Source organism: Ambystoma mexicanum, chromosome 5p, assembly GCF_040938575.1.
Source record: "Ambystoma mexicanum isolate Mex_15411 chromosome 5p, UKY_AmexF1_1, whole genome shotgun sequence".
In the NCBI taxonomy this organism is placed as follows: Eukaryota; Metazoa; Chordata; class Amphibia; order Caudata; family Ambystomatidae; genus Ambystoma; species Ambystoma mexicanum.
Genome location: NC_090930.1, coordinates 1,065,313,485 through 1,065,337,254, shown reverse-complemented (window position 1 = coordinate 1,065,337,254; position 23,770 = coordinate 1,065,313,485). Strand labels below are relative to the sequence as shown.

The 23,770-nt window shown below is 44.5% G+C and overlaps 1 protein-coding gene across 2 annotated transcripts in view; it reads right to left on the bottom strand.

Annotated features, from left to right (window-relative positions):
• The window catches only part of GMPR (guanosine monophosphate reductase), a 712,135-nt gene that overhangs the window by 346,028 nt on the left and 342,337 nt on the right, over nt 1–23,770 (bottom strand). For both annotated transcript variants that reach the window (XM_069613564.1, XM_069613565.1), the window contains exon 3: nt 20,091–20,174. In XM_069613564.1, the coding sequence (XP_069469665.1) occupies nt 20,091–20,174 (84 nt within the window). The remainder of the gene's footprint in view (nt 1–20,090; nt 20,175–23,770) is intronic.

Below are 23,770 nucleotides of genomic sequence, written 5' to 3'. Positions count from 1 at the left end.
GGTTGTGTGCCTTGGTTCACGGAGTGATGAGGCCAGAAGGGCAGGAGATGGGGAAACAAGGTTTACATTGGAGGCAGGGAGAAAGGTAACTTCCAGCTCGGAGCAATGTTACATCAGGCAGTGTAAAGCTATCTAGTGTCAGATAGCAGAGAGGCAGCTGGTGATTCGTTCAGATATAGCATAGGTGAAGACGAGAAAGCAGAAAAAGACCTCTGTATCATCAGCAAAGAGATGATAGTGAAAGCTAAACAATGAGATATGGGCGGAGGAAGTGTGGAGAACCGCCTCCGGGGATGGCTCCCTGACGAGCCAGTTGGCCAGGTACAGGTAGACATGGTGACCTTGGGCCCTGAGAAGGGCTGCCACTGCATTCATAAACCTGGTAAAGACCCTGGGGGCTGAGTTCAGGCCGAAGGGTAGAATCTTGCATTGGAAGTGGAAGCCCATGATCCTGAACCATAGAAAGGACAGATGAGGCTGCCAGATTGGGACGTGTAGATACACGTCCTTCAGTTCCATGGGGCACACCCAGTCTCTCCTGCAGAGTGTCTCCGCAATCACCGCTGGCATAACCAGTGTCAATTATTGAAGAGGGAGCGAGAGGTTCAGGGTGGAAAGGTCCAACACAACTCACAGGCCAGCCTGGTTCTTCTTTTGTATGGTGGAAATCCTGGAGTAGAAGCCCAAGCCTCACTGGGAGGCTGGGACTTCTTCCACTGCCTGGCTCTCGACGAGCAGATTCATTTACAGTTTGGTAGGCGGTACCCCGTGGACACTACGGATAGGATCCAGGGGTTCGAGAACCTCTGATGCCAAGACTGTGTGTGAAGGGCAAGCCTGCCCCCCACCGGAGACACGTGGATCCAAAGGGGCGTGTCATGCCTTCTTTCCCTCTGAAGCTGGGGCAGAGGAGGGGGACTGAAAGAAGCCCTTGCTCCCCCATTCTGTTGTTTGCGCCGGTGCTGACTTGGAGAACGGTCAGGCTGCCTCAACCTCTGTTCCTGACAGTACCTGAACCCACTAAAGGCACTACCTTCAGCGCATTGATGTGACTGGGTGTAGGCCTTAGCCATGGCCATCGTGAGGATAGATAAAGACTTTGCAGTTTGGGAGCTGTTCTTCTTCTTATCTAGCTCCTCATCGGTGGTCAAATGAAAGAGGTCGCCACCCTAGAATGGAAGGTCCAATATGCATTCCTGGACGTCCGTGTTAAACTTGGTAGCACATAGCCAGGCCGTCCTCCTGATGTCTGTGGCGATTCAGATGGCACAGCCTGAGGTGTCCATGTGTGCCACAGTACACTCCATGATGTCCTGGGCCACCATTTTAGCTTTTGCAAGGCCCGCTTTGAAACATGCCTGTCTCTGCACTGGAAGTTCTGGAAGGAAGTCAGCTATTTTCCAGCAAAGCCTCTGGTTAACGGCTGCCAGCATGGCATCTGCGTTGAATTGATGCAGGTGCAGTGAGGCGTTGGAATAAACCTTCTTACCATAAGCCTCCGAGATCTTCCCCTCCTTGCCTAAAAGCAACGAAGATGAGGTGGCTGAGGGTGACTGATGATTAGAGTAGAGTGACGCTGTAGCGATCACCAAAGAGTGTGGCCCCCCTCCAGTTGCCTGTACTTGGCGTCAAGGCGCCAGTTGGTAGGCTATGCCAAATGGGGTTTACGCCATCCCTTTTTGGCCAAGGCGACAACATCCTTCTGCATCGGGATCCCCGTTCTAGCCGTGGGGCATAGAGTGAGGACCTCGGCCAGGACCCCTGCCTGCGGTTATCCGACCTCGGGTTGTGGAAGCCCCAAGTACTCGGCCAAACCTGAGAGCTGTTCATGAAAGGCCTTGGCAGATGGTGGGTTGTCAGGGTCCTCCTCCTCATTGGTGTCTACCAAGATTTCTGGTCCGGTGCGGGTGGAGGAATGCTGGGCGCCAAAGGCTGCAGCATGGGAAACTGAGCCGGTGGCTGCTGTGGAGGCTTTTGTGGAACAGCCTGAACTGTGGGAGGCAGAGATGCCAGAATCCAAGGACCCAGCAGGGACAGCAGGAGCTACGTGGCAACTTGAGGCAATAGAACCATAGGAGGAATCACTATAGGCACCAGCGGTGGGACCGGCGGGAGCATGTCCCTGACAACATCCCGACAGATGGACCCCGTCTGAGGAGACCTCATGAGGAATTTTTCAAAGAAACCTCTCCTCGCAGGCTGGTGGGGTGGTAGGTGATATTGACGGCGTAGTGGGCAGCTGCTGGGGCCGTTGCGTACTCTGCCTTGCTGGTTGTGGGGTAAATATGCCCTGTGACACAGAAGGATAAGCTGTAGGTTACATACCTGATTGAGACCATTCCCACCTTGACACTCGTTCTCCCACCTGCTCCGCACCAGGGGGTGGTATCGGATGAGCAGCCATCTTGTCTGGCGTGGCGGCCATTTTATCGAGCTGCCACGTGTCAATGTCGTGGTGCTTGCCTCGCTGGGCCTGGCCTCCTCCAGGACTCTTGGCGGTGGAGCTAGAGGCCTACCCTGCACCTCAGGATGGGGCCTGGTAGGCATATTTCCCTCGGCTGAGTCGCTGGTAGTGCTGTGTATAGGCGCCCCCTCAGACATCTGAGCATAGCCCCTCAGGTGGACAACCAGGAAAAATAACCTTGCGGTCCCTCAACACTGTCCCCGGAAGGATCTACCGACCCCTCGGCCTGGCGACCGGTAGCTGAATCAGCCTCGGTACCTGTGCTGGTGCGAGAACCTGAGCGGTCCCTCCCACTCAGACGTTTCCTTGGGAAGGAGTCGCCCTTGGGGGGTGGGATGGAAAGAAGCAGGGCCCTACCTTGGGCCTTGACTTATATCTGACAAAGTCTTTCAAGTCTTCTGGAGGCAACCTTTCTCGAAGAGCACCCTCCACCAAGTTAACCTGTTCTTCAGAGCACGCGGTGTGAGCGCGTTGCACGCGGTACAACCCCTCCCAGCCGTGATCGCGGCCAATGCAGCGGAGGCAAAGAGCATGGGGGTTGGACGTAGGGAAGAGGCCTTCGCAGGCTGGACACCTGCTGAAGCCTACTGTCATTGAAATGCACCGGGGAGGAGCGTGGCACCAGAGGACCGAGTACCTGATTAAGACCAAACAACAGAAGACAAACCTTTACTTTACTTTATTAATTTATACCGCACTGTCCATGGACCTGAAGGCTTGAGGGCGCCAATAGCAAAGAAGAAAACCAAGGACACAAGACAACAACGACAGAAGTACAGCATGAACAAATCCTAAATCTAGGAAGAGTTAATTAAAAAGCCAGGTTTTCAATTTCTTTTTAGACATTTCTGTTGATTTAATACCCCATAAATCAGGGGGTGATCCATTCCAGGCTCTTGGAGCCGCATGAAAGAAATCCCCTTTACTAGCCTTGACCGTATTACATTTGGGTGCATTGAGCTGATCAGTATTATTGGACCTGAGACACCTACAGTGGCTCTTTTCTTTAATCAAGGCCTGAAGATACTCTGGCATCTTGCCCAACCGACATTTATGCACTATTAAAACAAGACGGTAAAGCAGTCTGGCTTCCACCGGCAGCCAGTGGAGGCCACAGCGAGCCTCTGAGATATGTTCTCTACGAGCAGTTCCTGTAACCGCTCTGACCGCACTATTCTGAATAACCTGTAGTCTCTTGCACTCTCCCTTGTTAATGTCTGACAGACGACTGCAGCAGTAATCTATTTTTGCGCCCACTATCGCCCTCGCAATAGTCTCGCCATTCTGTTGGGTAATAAAGGGTAGCAAATGAGTCAACAGTTTTATATAATATGCAGATGACAACACTCAAAAATTGACATGAGCGTTCATGTTGAGATGTTGATCCAACACGACACCCAGTGTTTTAACCTTTTTTTGTGTAACGATCTCAACATCATCTAGACTAAAGTTCTCATACGCTGGACAGAGTTTTTTTTATCATGTTCTGGGAACCGCAATCATTAACTCACTCTTTTCCCTGTTTAAGGCAAGGTTATTCTGGACCATCCAGTTCTCTATAGTGTTAAATACCTTATTCAGATAAAGTTTGTCCTTATCATGATTACCAGACAGTGGGATAAGGCACTGTGTATCATCAGCATAATTGGTAGATTCTATACCTTTAAGCTCGAGATGCTTAATAAAAGGAACAGTAAAGATGTTATAAACACAAGGGGAAAGGCATGCTCCTTGTGGTACGCCGAACTCTAATGTAGTGGGAAGGGACTCTGCTTCCCCACAGTAGACTGCACTCCCTATTGCGTAGGAAAGAGGAGAGCCACGTTGCAGCCTTGTCAGAGAAATTGGCCACGTCCCTCAACCTGGGGATCAGGATGGAATGATCCACCAGGTCAAAGGCAGCCGATAAGTCTAAAAGCATAAGAAGGGATGGCAAGCCCTTACCCATGCGATCTACTAGTCTTGACTTGAGCTCCAGGAGGGCGGACTCGGTTCCAAACCCCTGCCCAAACCCTGATTGAAAAGGATGAAGAATTGGATACGCATTAAGGTGGACATAAATCTGAGCATAAGTCACCCAATCCAGAATCTTTAGTAAAAAAGGGGTTTTGGTGATAGGTCACTTGAGCATATTTGTTTTGAGTTTCCTGAGCTCTTCTGAGAACCAGGAATTTCAGGGTACAGCCTTTTTCAGTTTCGTCTTAAAAGGACCTATGGAGTTAGTAATATTGTCAAAAGAAGAAATCAGGGCTTCAGATAGCCCTTCTGCTGACACTAAAGTGTTAATCTTCCCTATGGTAGGACTAAAAAGTGGTTCCATACGATCCTTGGTAAGATTCCTCATGTTCCTGGAAATCGTCACTTGCTTGGTCAAACCGTTCATTTTCAATAGAGTGTAACGTAAAATGTACAAAGAAGTGGTCCGACAATGGGCATGGGAATACCAACAAGTCTTTGATGACAACATTAAGCGTGGCAACCCAATCCATTGTGTGACCTTTGATATGAGTAGGTAAAATGACCTTTTGAATGAAGCCTACATTAGACACATACCCTCAAGCTCCAAGGCTCTACTATTAGAGTCCAGTCCCAGCCATAAACTGAAATCACCCAACAATGAAAACCTAGTATTTGGTTTAAGAAGAGGAAGAACAAAAATCAGAGAGAACAGAACTAAAATCATCCATGACCACAGGAGGTCTATATAATATGAGGAAATTAACAGTTGCCTAAGCGTTCAAGCCTACCTTAACAAATTTAATTTCTATGCCTTCAATATAATGGTGTTTCACTTCCCAAATAGAAAGACATGATCAATAAATAAGTGCGACCCCACCACCCCTTCCAGATGACCTATCATGTCTAATCATAATATATCCATTGGGAATGGCCAGGTCCAAAGAGGGACCAGCAGCTTCATGACCCTAAGATTCAGTTATTCACAAATATCAATTTTGTTATATGTGCAGCCACTTCAGTTGCATGTTTGATCAAAGAACATGTATTAAGCAAAACGATTTTTAATTCTGATATGGGTGTGATTTTAACTTTGCTACTGGAAGTCGCCTTAATAAAACCGACCCCAAGTCAAGCAACATGGGATTAAGTGGCTTGACTCATGGAGGAATATGAACAACAGTCTGGGCGTCCTGAGTGAACACTTCTCGCATGGTTTCCTGAGAACCGTACTCAGTTGATCAAGCAGGCATAAAAGCTGCAGCCCTGCTCGGAATAGACAAGACATCCGAAACATAACTGCCTGTTCCAAAACCGCGTTGTTCGGAATAGTTGTCGTAGAGCAATGAGTATGGAGTTCCACTGGGCTGATCAAGGTATTTTGTACTGGTGTAGTTACCTTAATTTGAGTGATTCTCTCTGCTTTATGTGCAAATATTGTTCTGGTTGCAGCTATAGCTGCAAGGACTTCCACAATCCTCATTAGAGATACTTCCTGCTTCCAGCCCTCTCAAGAGCTGCTGGGCTTGTAGTCTCCTTAAGGACTCAGCTGTAAAATACAAAGCGGTTGATGTCTAAAAATTGTCACAAAATAAAATAATCACAACTAACGTTCCAAACACAGTTAAAAGACACAATTCATAACTGCAGAATGTTACAAATCAATTCTAAAATTAATAGTTAAAAGGCTAAAATCACGGAGCAAACACAGACTAAAATAATGGTCTGAAAGGTGGCTACAAAGTAACCAGAGCACACTGGGGGCCTTACTTAAATAGTTTTAGGAGTTTTTCTGTCTCTCGCACCTAATTTGTCAATTAGAAAGGACGCAAGAGCTCAAGGGCTGCTGGGGCTTGTAGTCTCCTTAAGGACTCAGCTGCAAAATACAAAGCAGTTGCTGTCTAAAAACTGTCACAGACTAAAATAATCACAACTAATGTTCCTAACACAGTTAAAAGACACAATTTATAACTGCAGAATACAAAAAATCTATTCTAAAATTAATTAATAGTTAAAATTGAAGATAGTATCCAAGGAAGAGTGAGTGGAAATACTAGGCTGAAGCCAAACCCCTGGTGAAAGCGGTTTGTTCCTGTCGACGCGGAAAAGGGGGCTCGGGAGTGGCACCGCTGGGCGGAGTCAGGGGAGTGCATGCTCACAGGGCAGCGCCCTTGTGCGCCTCTAAATTTAAACGGGAAGAAGGTTTTTTCTGGTGAAAAAGGTTCTGTCTCCCGTACCTAGCGAGGGACACCCATACAGTATGGTGGAAAGGTGACGGGACGCAGGAGTAATAAGGAGTATCCATTGAATTCCAGTCCAAAGAAAATATGTGCTAATCACTTGCTGCCTTATCGTCCTTCTTCTTGGTCATTGATCGGGTCGGCACACGTGTAAATTCTTCTTCTTGTCTTGCTTCTGGGTCAGCAACCATTGGAGGGGGGGTCTCACCTTTACAAACCTTGATGTCACTCAAATGCAGCCAAGCTCATCTTCCTGATACCTTAACTGCAGAAGGGGAGACTACCTCAACGACAAAGGGGCCATTGAACCTAGGTGTGTGCCACCGTCTAGTGAAGTTCTTTATTAAAATCAGGTCCAAAACATATAATTTTGGTGGGGGCAATAGTTCACTTGGATTGATCACTGGATTGTCCTCTTCTGTGTTCTTAGATCTCTCCCCCTGATGCTTGACTTGATCTGAAATGACAAAAACACTGGTAGTCATACATGTCAAATAATTGTGCATTTTATCACCTAAAGTCTTCACTACACTCTGGGCATAGATGGAGGTTTAAGAGGCATTCTCATATGACACCTTGTTACTAGTTCATGAGGGGTGAGGTGGAGGTCAGAACATGACTGATTCCAAAGGGCATATAACACTAGGGGTAGGCAATATAGCCATCCCTTCTTTAAAGTCAATTTAATATTGGTGATTCGTTCCTTGAGGAGGCCGTTGAGTCTCTCACATATCCAGTTTGCTTGCGGGTGATCAGCAGAAGAAAACGTGTGTTTTAGAAGTCCTATCTGTTCAAATAACTAATTGATAAAATGTGTCCCATTATCGGATCATAGTACTTCGCACACACCCGACCTTGGGAAAACTTTGCGCACTAAAAACTTCACTGCGCAAGTGGCATCAGGGTGTGTACACGGACCAGCTTCGATCCACCTAGAGAAGGGACACACCAAAACTAATATATATCTGTAACCATTACATGTCTGCAGCATGTCAACATAGTCAATATGTAAATGCTGAAGCAGACCATTCGGTCGAAGTATTACTCCTCTAATTGTTCTCAGTGTATGCCCAACAGTAAACATTTGACACACGATGCAATTCACCATGAACAGTGCAACGTGTTCCAGTAGATTGGGAACTAACCAGTATTCTGCAATGGTGGCAGCAAGACTTTCCCTGGTTATATGCGCGGGATAGTGCAGTTGCTCAAGTGCAACCTTCAATAATGCCACTGGCATCACTAGCTTGCCAGTGCTTTCCTGTTGTCATAAAGCTTCCGTGTGGCATACAGAACACCACCTTTGTTTCCATAGCTCTTGCTCTTCCTGTGGTGCTCTCCCCTGAATCTCTATTAATTGGGTAATTGACACCATATTAAACCCTTCTCGTACTGACACGGTTCTAGTTAAATGTTCCTTATTATCTTCAGTATCAAAACTCTACATATCTGAAGTATGTGCAACCCTTTTGGCTTTTTTGTCTGTGGCTTTGTTTCAGCAAGAGATAAAGTCTGTTCGCTTAGTATGGGCTGCGCATTTTACGACCGCTATGGCCACTGGGAGTCATATTGCCTTGATGAGCCTATCCAATAAGGAAACATGTTGTACTGGAGTGCCATCTCCGCAGAGATAGCCCCTCCTCTTCCAACATGACAGCCTTGTGTGTACGGTTGATGCCACGTAGGCGGTGTCGCTGTACACCGCCACTTCCTGTTCTTCATGTTTCCCGACAATAAGCGCTACTAATTCTGCTGCTTTCACTGAAAAGTAAGACTGTAATCTTGCAGTTGCCACTACCTCAAATTCACCATTTAATCTGTGCCTCACCACTGCAGAACCTGAATGCCTTTTCCCACTAGTCTGGTCAATTTTCAAAGAATCGTAAATAAAAAGGATCTCTTCTCCCACCGAAGCGTTCTCTTTCACACAGAGTGTGTCATCCTAGAATCCAACACAATTTGCACAACCATGCACATGATCACCTTCTTCTACAGGTTCAGCTACAGCGTGGCTGGATTCACTATTTTACATCTTACGATTTTAATCGCTGGTTTGGAAATCATTACTTTGTTAGCTGGAGCTCTTTGGGTGTTAACGTGCCCTTGGGTTTCTCTAGAATGGCAAATAAGGCATGCTCCACGTAAAGAGTCACAGAACAGCCCATGACAATACTTGTGGACTTCTCAATTGCAAATGCGGTAGCCTCCAAAGATTGTTCACACAGGAAATGCCCTCTCATGACTGGGTCTAAAATCTGACTGTAGTATGCTAAAGACTTATATCCCAACGTAGTCCTTTGTGTAAGCATTGCCGTCATTACTAACCCATTTGTTTGCAAAAATAATTATAACATTCTTTACTATAGTTGGGAATCCCTAAAACTGGAGCTGTACAAATTGCTCTTTCCAACTCCACAAATCCTTCCTCCATTTCTTCAGTCCATTCTATATTTTCCTTACCAACCTATTCTTTCTTTAGTGCTTGCAGAAGTGGCTTGGTATATGTGCTGTAATCAAATGCCCAGTCTCTGCAGTAATTGCACAAGGCCAGAAAACTGCTGCATCTGTCTCACTGTGTTTGGTTTCAGTGTTTTCATATTTGCCTCAGCCCTTTCGGGTGTCACTTTCTTCTCTTCATGTGAAATTAACTGACCTATTTACAATACCACTTCCTGGCAATACTGCAGTTTCTCTTGTCCACCTTATATCCTGTGCCAGCTAAAATAGTCAATAGTTGGACAGAGTCTTGTCTACACGCATCCTCTGTTGTACAGCAAACCAATATATCATCTATGTACTGTATCACCACACTCTTTAGATCGACATTGCCTAGATCCATCTGTAGGACCATGTTAAAGATCGATGGGGGCTCACAGTACCCTTGAGGAAGATGAGTATGTTTTAATCTTTTTTGTCTAAACGTAAAGGAAGTCAGGTCGTGTGAGTCTTTATGCAACAGGATCGAGAAAAACACATTTTCAAATCAATCACTGAGCACAATATTGTTGCAGGATTAGTAACTAAAGGAAACTCTGCCTCTACAATCTGATTAAGAGTTTGCAAATCCTGGATAAATCTCCACGACCCCCGTTTAGATTTTTTAATCAGATACACTGCGGTATTACACAATGACTCTGAAGGCACTAGGATCACCTGATTCATCAGTGCTGAAATAGTTTGAAATATACCTTCATCAGCTTCTCTGGACATGGGGTACTGTTTCACTCAGGGTAAAATTGCTCCTGGCTTAAGCTTTATCTTAACCTCCCCTACTCCCTTCAATAAACCCACATCATAGGGGCCCGTGGTACATAGGACACTTACCACCTTTTCTAGATCCTCCTGAAAAAATGCTGGTCAATGACGCATTATAGTCATTCGCTGTGGGATTTTTCTCTTCTCGATCCTTATCCAGTATGTATTGATTATAAATAACACCACTTGGTCATCGGTACGTTCTTCTCTGAACATGTCTTCATCAGTTATGTCAGTCAATCTGTACCCCTCTTCAAGAGCTATCACTCTTCTCCATGATTACCTTCATCATCTACCCCTTCAAGCATAGCTATCTCACCTCATACTATAGCTGCTTCCAACTCTATAGGAATAACCTGTCCATCTTCCTCATCCATGGGTATTCGTGGTCTAAATAGAAACTCATCAGGTATTCGGACAATCTTCCCTACTAGCCCAGGTAGCCACTTAACAGAATGTTTACTCCATATTGAAAGACTTCTGGATCTACTGGGATGCCTCGAAGAGCCACTTGCCCTGTGAGTGCCAGTATGAACTCTCCCACAAATAGTGTACTCATCCTTTATCAGTAAATTAAATTGTCATGTTACGTTTTGTCATTAAATCTCTTTCTAAAATGTTAACTGTTGTCTGTCGTGAATATAACAAAGGAACGGACATGCCACATTCCCCTAATCTAGACCGGTAATATTTCAGTAAAAGGAGCTACATTTGTAGCTTCAGGGAACCCTTGAGCATTAATGGCAATACCTGGCATTGGGTATTTTCCCTGCGTATACACAAACGCGTTGCCCCAGTGTCTACAAGAAGAGAAAAGGATTAGCCCCCTATTGTCACATCGACCCTTGGTTCCTCTTGGGGGTCTGGTGTCACAGATAGTACTAAACACATTAAGACACCTTGTGAGCAGTCCTATTGAGGGTACAAGCTCATCCCTGCCCCTATGAAATGAGTTCCTCCTACCACAGCCACACCACCTATTCTAGGCATCAGTAATTGTCCTGTATTTGCATACTGCTGTGTCTGCCTAGGTGCTTGTTGTGATTGCCCTTGCAGTGGGTGCATTTGTACTTATGCCAGCTGTTGTACCTGCTGGACTTGCGGCACCTGTGCTTGATAGGATGTGTGATCCTGGGCAAAACTGTTTCTTGTTTGTGTGCTGTATGGCAGTGGATAAGCTGTCTCCCCTCTTGAAAACTGGCCATTTTGTACACTCCCTCGGATCCTGCATATGTGCGCAATATGCCCCGTTATTACACATTTCCAACACACTCTGGAAAACGCTCCTTGGTTATATCCTCCCAGAGCACTCTGGTTCTCATTCTGAGTGTTTTGAAATCCACCTTGGTTGTTCTGAAATCTGCCTCCTCTTCCCCTAAAACCCATACCTCTGCCTCATGGCCATACCCATACCCACCTTGATCCATTTGGCGTGAATTATTCGCCTGCAATGCACTTATTACTTCCTGTATTCCCTGTCCTTCTCCACGTGTCAATACCAACCCTTCTTGGCACATTTTGAAAGTTTTTTTCTGAACTAATTTGGCTTCCTCAATTTTTCTATTCTCATCCTTTTTTATTCTTTTCTTATAACAACCGATAGTGATGTACTATAGTCAACTGTATCTCAGCCCATGGCTTTGCTTCCATCCCCACTTCTTTTTCCATCTGTCTTTGCACTGGTTCTGGTAACACTTGACATAAAATATGGTAAAATTGTGCCACTGTCTTTTCCCAAGGCTCACGAGTTTCAAGCTGCCATTTCTCCGGAATATCCTGAATATAAGCAATAGGGTCTTCATCTTCCTTCATTTTACGTGTCCTAATTGCACCCATATCTGATGTGTCAGGATACTGTACCCTGAGAGCCCTCCAAACATCTGACCTACAATTATTAAATGGCGATCCATCATGTGCTGTGTTTTGTGCAGTCATACTTGAATACTCAGCTCTCTTCAATATGTCATCAGCCTTTCCCCAAGAATAGCTGCTAGGAGACCTTTTATATCTCCTATGGCCATTGTGTTTCCTTCTGTCATTTTTTCTCATTCGAATATCCATTTCCTGTCCCCCGAAGTCAAACTAGGGAGCTTGCATTTTTAGTTATCCTTATCCATCTGTGGCCATGGAATGTACTGCGCTCTGGCTCCCCCCTTTCTCTAGCAGGGGTAACTTTGTGAACCCCATCCCATAGTCGGATCCTACTATTAGTCTATCGATGGCAGGGGTAATCACCCCTATCGGTCTTCTTGCTGGTAGCAACCTTAACCTGCTTACATATGGTGGAGAGTTTCCCTTTTCACTATATGATCATCTTCAGGGAAGCTCAGGATATGCTATGCGATATGGTTTTTTTCCTTTAGGATGTTCCAGATCTGACCATCTTACTTCTTTGTCCATCTGCTGGCTTCCCAGGGGGGTGCACGCATCCTCTCCTTCTGCCTCACGACCTGACACTCTTTCATCGTCTGACATTTCTAGACCCCCAACTAGTGTGACTGTCATCCTCCTCGCCTCTATCTAGATTTAATGTACTTCATGACAGTGCTCGGCGTTCATCACTAACCATGTTCTCCTCAATTCCTGGTTGAGGTATTGGAGATCAATTGCTGCTCCCTTAAGTTCCATACTCGCTATCTCATCTTAATTGCTGATAGACCTTATGGATCCTTTCTCCAATGCCTTCTGCATCATGTCTTTCTTCTTCTAGCGCTACTCTAGGTTCTGCTGGCGTTACCTCCTTTATCGGGAGAATCTCTCTCACTCTATCCCATCGTATTTCTGCACTAAGCCTCATTTGTTCCTTGAGGATGAGACTGGCATCCAGACCTCACTGTCTCCTACTCTGTTCTATTTGTTCATCTACTTGCCTTTGCTTTCTCGCATCTCTTCTATCTTTCTCTTCCTCTTGCCTTTGTTCTTCCTTCCTTACTCCTTGTCTTTGTTCCTCTTCTTCTCTCTTTCTCTGTAACCTTGTGTCCTTCACAGCTTGTGCTTCTTCCTCCTCTCTCTTTCTTTCCTTCATGTCCCTTTCTTCTATCACTCTTTGTCTATTGTCGTACTTCCTTGGTTCCTTTACCCGTTTTTTGTCCTTCTCTTGTTCCTCCCTGTATATCTGTTCCAGTCGATCACTGCTTTTCCTTCCTCCCTGCTTTTCCTTCCTTGTTCATCCTCCATCAATCTCTTCTCTCATTCTCTATCCTTGTTTTCTTGCTCGTCCTTATCTTCTCTCTGCCTAACCTCCTCAATACTTTTCCCATATAACTTGAGTAACATCTGTCCTCCCATCTATTCTGTATGAGCGTTACCTTGTCAGTCCTGTCCTTTTCTCCCTTCCATCGCTTAATCTCCGTCTATATCTGTTGACAGATTCGATCTCTCGCCTCTTTCTTCCTTTCCTAGTATAAATTTACAAGCATCTTCCTTTCTTTTACTTTCTTCTGGAATATCATCACTACTGTAAGCGGGGGGTTCATATATCGGTTACTATACACCGCAGCTGCTTTTATTTCCTTTAAAGGATAGAATCCTATTTATTCTGTAGTTGCGCTCTTAATATCAGACAAGGTAAGAGGAGCTGAGGGCTCAATGCACTCCCCCTTATGCTGATTAAGCATCCACTCCTCGGGTGGCGGGTCCTCCTTCTCCACATGATACATCTTCCAAAGTTCTAAAATTGCCAGCCTGTTCTCTAATTTCTTTCCCATTTACCCTTTTTGCACATATGTGGTCATGTGTTGCAGTATCACTTTTGACACTGATCCCCCTTGTGGCCATGGCATAAACATTTTATCTGCTGTGCTCTTCACCCAATCTGCACTATACTGTTTGAGCTTGGGCGCTTGTTTTGGCAGTGTTTTACAAAGATTCATGAGAGGAGTCTCCTCTATAATGACAAGTCTCAATTGACTGTCAATACTTACCAGATCGTTAAATACACCTTTTATTTCAACTCAAATCATCAACTTTAGTGTTTTAAAACAATAAACATGAGCAAGCACCATCAATCACTGCTCAATCCTCTTTTATTTCAATGAGCTGTCTATCTTTTGATTGGCATCAATCGCTTATTGCACTGAACTTCAAACACTGTTACTTACAATATTTCACAGTTCTGGTATTTCTTAATGCTTCAAACAACACACAATACTTAAAATAATCACACATTACACATTAATAACACCCATGATCACCTTCCCTCCTTATTAACCATCTATAATACGGGGTATACTTCTTTAACCTCTACTTATTTTACCCTATACATGGTTTAAGACATTGGCCCTCATTAGGACCCTGGCGGAGGACCATGGTGCAATTTGCACCATGGTCCATGGCGCTAAGCTGCCAACTCCGCCAAGGTGGTTGGCGGACTTACCGCCCCATGCCGACCTTGGCGGGGCGGTAAGTCCCCAATCCCCATTTTACCCTTCCCCATTCCCATTCTTGCCCCATAGGGTATAATGGGAGTGGGGAAGGCGTTAATTACGCCACCGTAAATTACGGTGGCGTAATTAACAACAAGTCCCGTAGCGCCATGGATTTCTCCGCCTGCAAAAAGCAGGCGTAAAAATCATCCATGGCGCTACGGGAACTCGTAGTCTGGCGGAGAGGTACGCCATGCACTACGCCGGCGTAAAACCCTCTCCGCCAGGGTCCTAATGAGGGCCTATGTGTTTTCTCTATTATCACTACTCTGGTTGGAGTTTGATATGCCTTCTCCAATTCCCTTGAACTAGGATTTCAAGGCACTATCTTTGTCTACACAACATTTCCCGCTACTGAAAATATCACAATCCATCCTTTTATATTGCCATTTCCCTTAGTCTACTTACATTCATTAATCAACTCGAGACTTCCGGTATCGACTCCTCCTTTCATCTGACCACTTCGCCTTCTGTCAGCAGAGCGCCCGTGGAAACCGAGCAAGGATTTCTTCAAAGAGGGACCTGCCCACCGTCTCGATTCTTTTTGCAAGTTTATTTCTATTGGCCGCTCTCCACAGGAAACTGTGCGATCTTCCAGCTAATGGCAGAGGATGCTTGATCGTCCGAAACTCTGGAGCCAGACTAGTTTGGGTCTTTAAATTATCCGCACTGCTACCATGTGAGCGTATGGCCCTTTAGGAACGTGCATATGTAATGGATGGGATCACACCAGAATAATTCTGAGTCCAAAAAAGGGAACCAACCCAGGAAGATGGCAAAGTACTGTTTTATTAACAATTATCTAAAACAGGGAGATTACAACGAACATCAACGGACGTACACTCAGTCTCTCAAGGATCTCCACACAAAATATAGACTTTAAACTAAATAATGCATCAGAGTGATGTCATACTATGTGGCAATAATATAAAACATACCAAGAGCCGGGATTGGTTAAGGGGGACATCCAAGTATACCATTCTATAGGAGCTAGGACTGTCATTGGCTATCTGTTACCAGGTGGACAACGTATGCCTACCTCTAAAAACATGTTACTTCAGAAACATTAGATACACAGTTTCTCATTGGTTTTCAAACTATAAGGTCTTTCGTTATATGGACTGATATAATTGGTTGGCACGCTTTTGCCATGTCTGGAACATTCGGTTCATCTAGCAGCACGTAAGCCCAGACCCAGGTGCAAGGAGCTAGGGCATGTAGCTACCTCACCACCCAATTAGCCCAGCATCTCTCCTCACCCATGCCTTCTGACATGAAATTCTCTTTGTACTTGACCTTGCAGAATATTCTTGTATTTGAGAATGTACGGCAGTGTGGGCACTCGCTATTGTGTCTGGAACTCCAAGTTCAAACTCTATTTCCATCCTTGGCTCACGTGACAGGAGACCACGATTTGGTCCATTTTGTAGTTTTTAAGTGCCTTAAATGAATTAAAGCTTTGTATCCCTTGTGCTCTTTCTTGTACCTTGACGTGAGAAGGTTCATCCTCCGCATACTCATTCTTTTTCAGAATAGATAGCTGACATTGATTGTTTCAGTCTTGACTTCAGGCCAGACAGCCTTGCCATGCAGCTTCATGAGCCTATTATTTTTGCTGCAACACAGTTTTCCATTCCCGCTTCATGGGCTCTGGCTTACTAAATTCATGATACCAATGTCCAGTTTTCTATGCAATGGCGGCTTCGCCTGCGTTTTATTCACTACCTATAGTTAGCTTGTATGATGAATGAATCTATCTATCTTGCATTTCAGTGTCTGTACATTTATTGAACAGTTATTTTCTGTTGCATTTTTATACTTGAAAGTTCACTTGATCCACATTTCACCCTTGGCGTTTCATGATACATATACTGTTCTTCGGCCAGTGTCTCACGACTTTTTGCACATTTTCTTATGATGTCACTAGCTCTTCTTCTTTAATCTTTTTCATATTCCTTTGGGAGTTCCTCCCTCGGGTTATCGTCTCTTCGGTGGTACCTTCGATAAGGTTCTCTTAATGGGTACCATCTCCCAAACACTCGCTGCGGTTTTGCCAGAATGCTTGGTGTCAAACACGGCACAGTCTTAGGGTCACCTTCAGAGGGGTACAGTTGCTCCTCTACACAACTTTTCTTAAAGGTATCCAGCTCCCAGGAAATGCTCAAACATCTCCAGATATGCTTGGAAGAGACGAACCAATATAACCTACAATTAAACGCTACATAGACAAGGTCATGCTTCTGGGACCCAAAAATCTATTAACTGCTTCCTGGCGCTGTCCCTCGCCTATGTTATTTGGCCTCACAACTTCGTTCTCCAATAGTATAAAAAAACGATATACTTTTTGGGTACAGAAAGGAAATTGACCACATGAATTAATGAAGTGACAAATCGATTTTCGTTAATCTTCGAATTTTGTGATGTATCCTTCCTTACTTCTCTCACTTGGAACACACCATAGTAGTCGATGCATAGGTTAACTCCAAACAAGACTACGCTAATGCTTTGTATATTAGTTAGCCTAGCAATCTCCTGCACAAACTCCTTTTAGCCCATAAAATGGTTATTTGCCTCATTCTTCTTCTTCCCAAGTTTTCTTCTATTTCTAATCTTAGAGCTCCTTGCACTGGTCACCCCGTTTATCAGGGCATAACCTTTAAGATACTCTGTCTACTATTCAAACTATTCAAATGTGTGCATGGTTTGGCACCCCATTGTCTCATGGAGAAAATAGAGCTACACCAACGGACACGGCCCCTTAGATCGGCACAGTTGCACCTGTTGGTTAGTCCCTCTCACTGCACCACCAAAGGAGATTTCTGTTTCTCCGTGATAGGCCAACATCTCTGGAACATACTGCCAATCCACCTCAGCTCACTCACTTCACTGTAGTCTTTCGGTGAAAACCGAAGTCCTTGCTTTTTTCCTAACTTTCCCTGTAGACCTATTTTCCATTCCTAGTCCTCTGGTCAATTAACTTATCTTGATAACATCTGTTCTCAGATCCAGTGAACTCTGCCCAGTGCCCCTCTGGGTTTTGCACATTACAAATCATAGATATACAAATATTGTGTATCAGTCCATTACTATATTTAGGGGGCTGGGTTGTGGTGGTAATATGTGTGGGGAGGGTATGGGGGGTGCGCTGCAGGGTGTCTCCCCTTCATACATATGCAGCAAAATGGAGTTAAAGAAAGAAAACAATTCCGCATTTTGGGCGCGGGTATTTTTTATCTCAAAGTGATTGCATAGATGCTGAATATTGTGACCGCCATCCACTGTGATAGGCTTCCAGTGGCACATAATGCTAATTTGCAGTTATGGTAAAGTCCAAACAGTAATTCACACTCTAACCCGATCCTGGGCATCTGCTGAGGGTTCATTGTCTATCGGATGGTTAGTCTGAACCCCAATTTAAACCCTAACATTTAGGGATATTCTAACTAGAACTAACAACTTATTGCTAACTCTAAGCTTGTCACCCAAATGTGTTGTAACCCTCATATTAACCTCGCCTAATGGTACCTCCCATGTAGGTGCCCTTGCACTCTCTGCTCCCGCCTATGCAGGAGGTGGAGAGTATTGAAAGGCACCTTCACATTGCTTCTAATGTTTCTTCATGCATCACCATGGTTTTTCAATGCAAAAAAAATAGTATGCCATCAAGTTCATAGGTCGCGGTCATTTCTCTTAAGTAGAGAAAATAAGTTACTTGACCTGCAGGTCTTGCAGGGTTTTAAAGATCTGTCGGGATCTGCTTCAATGAGCAATTTGCCACTTTTTCCATTGATGCAAACTGCGGATGCAAAACAAGGCTGTGCAAGTGCCAATGTTATGGCACTCTCTTCTGCGGCAGCGGTGCGAGGCAGACAACCACACCAGCTTCTGGCGTAACGTGAAAACTCATCTATTTTGCCTCTTCTCTTGAAAAAGGGCGGGTACTTTCCTCGGCTGCATATCTCTGCCCTTTCCCGTTCCCCTCTCTTTCCCTTCCTATGTAACATCATATGATGCACAGTACACCCTTGCATGGCCATTGCCTGCTGTCTGAGGAGATGCCAAGGCGATAAGAGACAATACGCTAATGTGATTGTAAAAATATAGCATTAGTTTACCACCAACTACACACAATTGAATGAACAAAGGTGGGGCTTTATTAGTTTTAAAGCTGCCACGTTATTTCGTGCGAATACTTTCCTTTACGTTATACACACGCTTTGTGTCATGTGATAATATCTCAACATTAAGGCTGCACAGTTTTCAGGGTAATAGTAAATATTACCAGCCTTATAATAAATGCACTGATTAAAATGCTATTATTTTGTAACATGAATGTAACTACAGTTTACTAGTGAGTATCTAAACTCAAATGATTCTGTAATGTTCACAGCACTACTGATATGATATATTGTATTTATATCGCACCCATACACAAGAGTTTGGCTGGCGCTGGTGTCGTTCCATACATGATGAGTGACTCACCCGTGCTGAAGTCGGGCTTCTAGCTGAGTCTACTGTGAACTGTTGTGACCCACAATGACCCCCTGCCTCTGTGTATTGTGTAGAACTCCCTGTACCATGCAATTGGTTTCACTGGGCCGTTACATTGCTGGGAAAAATTTTGGATTTAACGAAGACAGTGAAAGGGGATCATTTGGGCGCTAAAGGTTGCTGTAGACACAACCAATTGGTATTGCCTTGTTAACCTCCCATGAAGCCTTCCGCAAAGCACTCAAAGCATTCCTGTTCAAATAAGACCAATATGTATTGTGTACTGAATGTATGTGATTTCACCGAATCTACTTCACCTAAAGGTGAAATCTTCACAGACAAAAGTCTTTGATTTTTTTTTTATTATGTGGGGGATACCCCTGCCCACCCAATTTCCCAAAACCTTATCCCATCCTCTTATCCCCCCCAATCAGCTTTAAAATGTACCCACTTACCCAACCAAATTCAAACAATTTTCTTTCCAAAGATTTCTGATTAGGTGAAATTGGATTCAGTGAAATGTAGGTATCCCTTGTGTACTACTTCATGCCAACGGCAACTGCATGTATACGCCTCGCATCAAATGCCTAAGATTCCTGTATATACCATGGACCATATGCCTAAAACTCTTGAAACAGCACCACGATGCCCTTGGGCTGCAGCACACTTTATAAATGAATCAAATAAATATACATAATATAAGAATAAACCCTGATAAGTTATTATGGACACCATGAACCCCGGAGAAAGTAGTGAAGGGTACCTTACAGAATAATTAGTAATGTATTACTCAAGCTGCTGTCAGAGGTGTGTTGCATATTCATCACATGTTTATTGCTGCGTAACTCCTGCACTAGAATACAAAGTGCTAAACTCGGGCAAATAATGCTGCTATTAAGCTCTACATATTAAGAACAAGAGATTTGTCTAGCCGATCATTTTTTCTAGCTCATCATTTTGCGCTGAGTTGATTGCACATTTCTGCCTAGAATTAAAAAGCCACAGTTGCTAAGGGTCTTTTCTGTTTAAAAGAAACTCCTGCGCAACTTCACGAAATAAGCAATATGAGGGCTCAATAAACTGCACATTTTCATAGACCGCAGCATTGCAGCGCGCCTGGCGCAGTTGACAGCGCGCGCGGTTCTATTAATCCCCCTTAGAAAGGTTTTAAGTGGCACAGTCTGTGTTGCAAATAAAACAGAGTACATCAAAGCCGTAAAAGATTATGATTATCAACAAATGTCCAGGTGTGTAGGGTACCTCAAGGCATTCTGGGTGATTGGCTGCAAACTGCTTCCAGTCCTCCAAAGGGTAATGCTTGTGGATGGCTGTGAACAGTGTGTGCTGGAACACAAAGAAAGTGGAATTAATTATGCAGTTTATGTAGAGTAATTTTAGACTTCACCATGTCTGAACTTCAAATGAAAGGAACAGCAGTCTAGAACTGCAACAATCGTAGCGGCTCTTAATGTACATTCTAAATACAGCCCTGAAAAGAGGGAGATTACTGCAAGTTCATGAGAAATGACAAGGCCTTCTAAAAGGTATGTTAGACAGGCACCAATTTGCTTTTCTTTTGTAATTCTCCTTTTCCCTAGAGCAAGGTGAATTTAAAATGTAAGTGAAGACAGAATAAATAAACAAATTAATGAAAGTACTTACAGACATGTCCATGATGCCACATGTCCTGGGAGATTAGATTCCCACCACTGAACATGTCCCCCCACAGTGCTGGTTATTTTACCTTGTTCATTGTCTGTAGTAGGGCTTCCACAATTTTGAAGATGTTGAAATCCCTGGGGGTTTCACCCCAAGTTAGTAACGATAATCCAGACGTGCACCTCTTGCTCTCTGTGCCTGAAGAGAGGCTGCACCACATTTGCACCCCACTGATGACACACCGAAAGGAAGTAAGACCTGTCTGTGGTTGAGGTGGCTCTCTTGTTCACTAGAGAGTTGGCTGGCATTTGGATGCTAGACTGACAATTGATAGGTGACCTCTGTAAGGTAGAGCAAGCGAAAGCATGGCTCTTGTCCTCCTCCGAAAGTGGGTACTATACCATAAGACAAGATATTTGTCTTTGTCCCTTCTCAACAGGGGGGCTCTCACACCTCTGCAAAAACGTGATTGTAGAACCACATGAGTGGTTGCCAACCCCTAGAACAGGTCATCTGGCCTAGAGTGTTCTTAGCAGAAGGGGGCTGGCATGTCTGGCAAATAGTGCAACAGATTGCAACACATCAACTAGCAAATGGTACACCGTGAACATACGATGAAGTCATCAGCTCGTGACTTGTTGTGCCAATGGAGGATACACATTTGTTTCATCATTCATCACGGCCCCCCACTTGACATCTATCTCCCCCAAAAGAAGACCTGGTACAACTGGTACAAAATACGTGCTCCCCCTCCCACCAAAGCCCAGCTGTCTCCTTCCCCCGTGAGCCCTGGAGGCCACGCCTTGCAGCGTTGCATGGAAAGCCCAGTACAGGATTAAACAGCTCTAAAGAGAGGTGTGTGAGTCCTGTGAGCAAAAACAGATGTCCCCAGAGCCCTCATGTCCCACTAGTAGTAAGTGGCCATTCCTGGGGACTTCTCCCTTCTTAAAAAATATAAGAGCCTCCATTTGGGTTACATTCTTCATTGAGGTGAAGAACGATCAAAAAGGGACTGAGAAAAAGGACAAGAACAAGGATGCCCCAAAAATGGATTTGAAGCCAAATGGAAGTCAGCTGAAGCCTCTTAAAAACCACCACAAACCGGAACTAACCCACACATGTTCTTCTGTTTTTCTTGCACACATTTTCTTTGCAAAGACTTGGAGGGCTGAATACAAAATACCATTAAATAAATGGTAGAAAGAATATAAGAGGACAATAGAGGGCTATTATGGATGAGAGAGCAACAAAGCGTTTGGAACCAATATGCAGTGTCTCAGGTTCGTTCATTTAGTTGTTGCTGTTGTTATTCAGGTCTACAGTCTTTTATTCTGCCTTTACACTGGAGATCTGAATAATGTGTCCCTATCTTTCTGGGTTCAGCGGCGTTACCCTGAGAAGATCAAATAGTCACCCAGAGTCTCTGGGGTTTTATAGTACCCATGAACCCTTCTTTCTTAAGTTAGCCCAGGGTACTTGTTCAAGCCCTCCTAGGTATGCTATTATGTTGCTTTTAAGGAAGTCCAATGCCTGTTTTTCCGTCTTGGACTCTGACTGCCTCACCGCAGCTGTTGCAGGATCTGCCCCTCCCTGTAGCGTGTTGCAGTGGTCTCGTGACGGATCACTTAAGCAAGTCTTTTTAGGGCGTCCAGAGTCCTTGGTGTCCTAAACAAAGGTCTCTGTTCTAAGAGCTCTGACCATCCTGTTTGGTCCTGTATGCGACTGGAGCGACTCTCTACACCTTTGGTTGCCATCTGCCAAGAGACTTCCATCTTAATCATGCTGCTTGCCACTGGGTCACTCCAGCTGGCTCTCTCCGGCCGAGACCATCCTTCCCTTAACACCATATGCTATTGTCCCCTCATCAGTCGGCCACTTATCACAATGTCTTACCAGTTTGCTCTAGCTGCTGCTTTTCTCTCTCTACTAATCATGCCCGCGTTTATATTCCAGTTCACTGGAATACCCACCCCTCCGTTCACAATTCTTACTGCCATCGTAATCTCTCCAACCTTTCTTCTATTTACCCCCATCCCGGTCCCACGACTATTACTATTGGCCTTCTAAATGCCCATTCTATTTGTATCAAAACTCATCTCTCCTTAATTTGCAGTTTCTATGTCTCACAGAGACCTGGATTTCCGCCTCTGACATTATAACCTATGTTTTCCCCACTCCCTCGTGCCATTGGCAGTGGAGGTGGGACTTGCATACTTTTCAATTCCTCTTTCTCTGCTTCTCTTCCCTCTCTTTTTCTTCCTTTACTCCGTTCTTTTGAATAACATTTGATCTCCTTTTTTAAACCTCATGCTATCTCATTTCTCTTCCTATATGGCACTCCTGGTGCTCTCTCAACTCTTTGCTCTGACTTAGACTCTGTACTTTCAGTCCTCTTACCCCTTCGCTCTACTTTTTTTCTTCTTGGTGATTTCAACCTCCACCTTGCCACCATTTCTTCTTCTTCTCCTTGTCTTTCCCTTATGAATTCCTACAATCTTCTCCATTACTCTACTCCCCTGTCGCACTATTCTGGTTCATCTCTTGACCTCATTTTCTCTTCTGTGCCCTTGTCTTCACCTGTGGCTCTCTATCCTTTCATTGTCTCACATCATCTTCTTCTTTCTTTCTCATACACTACTCCTACATATTCTGTTCCTCCCGCCTATAAGCAAACGTTTCTCCATCGGGATCTTCATACATTTGACACTTCTGTTTTTCTCCCTACTCGTTTTTCCTCTCTCCCTTCATTGCAACCTTTTCTAATCTCCCTGTAGATACAGCGCTCTCTTCCTTAAACATAGCTCTTTCTTCCGCACTTGACGCACACTGCTCACTGCGCTCTTTCTGACCCTCTGCAAAAACTCCTCAACCCTGGCTAACTCCTGACCTCTGTTTACTGCGCTCCACTTTGAGACTCACCAAGCGGATATGGAAGGAAAACTGGTCACCCTCGGATCGTACTACTCTTTCATCTATTGACCCTTCCTATGGCTCTTTCTACTGCTAGAAAACAGTATTTTTCTGACCTCATTGCCTCTTACTCTCCTCATCCTCGACGTCTTTTCCAACTTCTTAATCATATTATGTCTCTCCCCTTTCCTGATCCTTCTATTTCCTCTTCTCTCTCCCTCTCTGACTTTGCTAACTTTTTTACTTCTAAGGTTGCACTGCTGCAAGTCTCCTCTAGTATCCAGTGATACTAACGAATACATGTTAACAAATAACTTTTTTACCGAATAGAAAATACTGAAAAAAACTGAATATTTTCTTAAACATATATA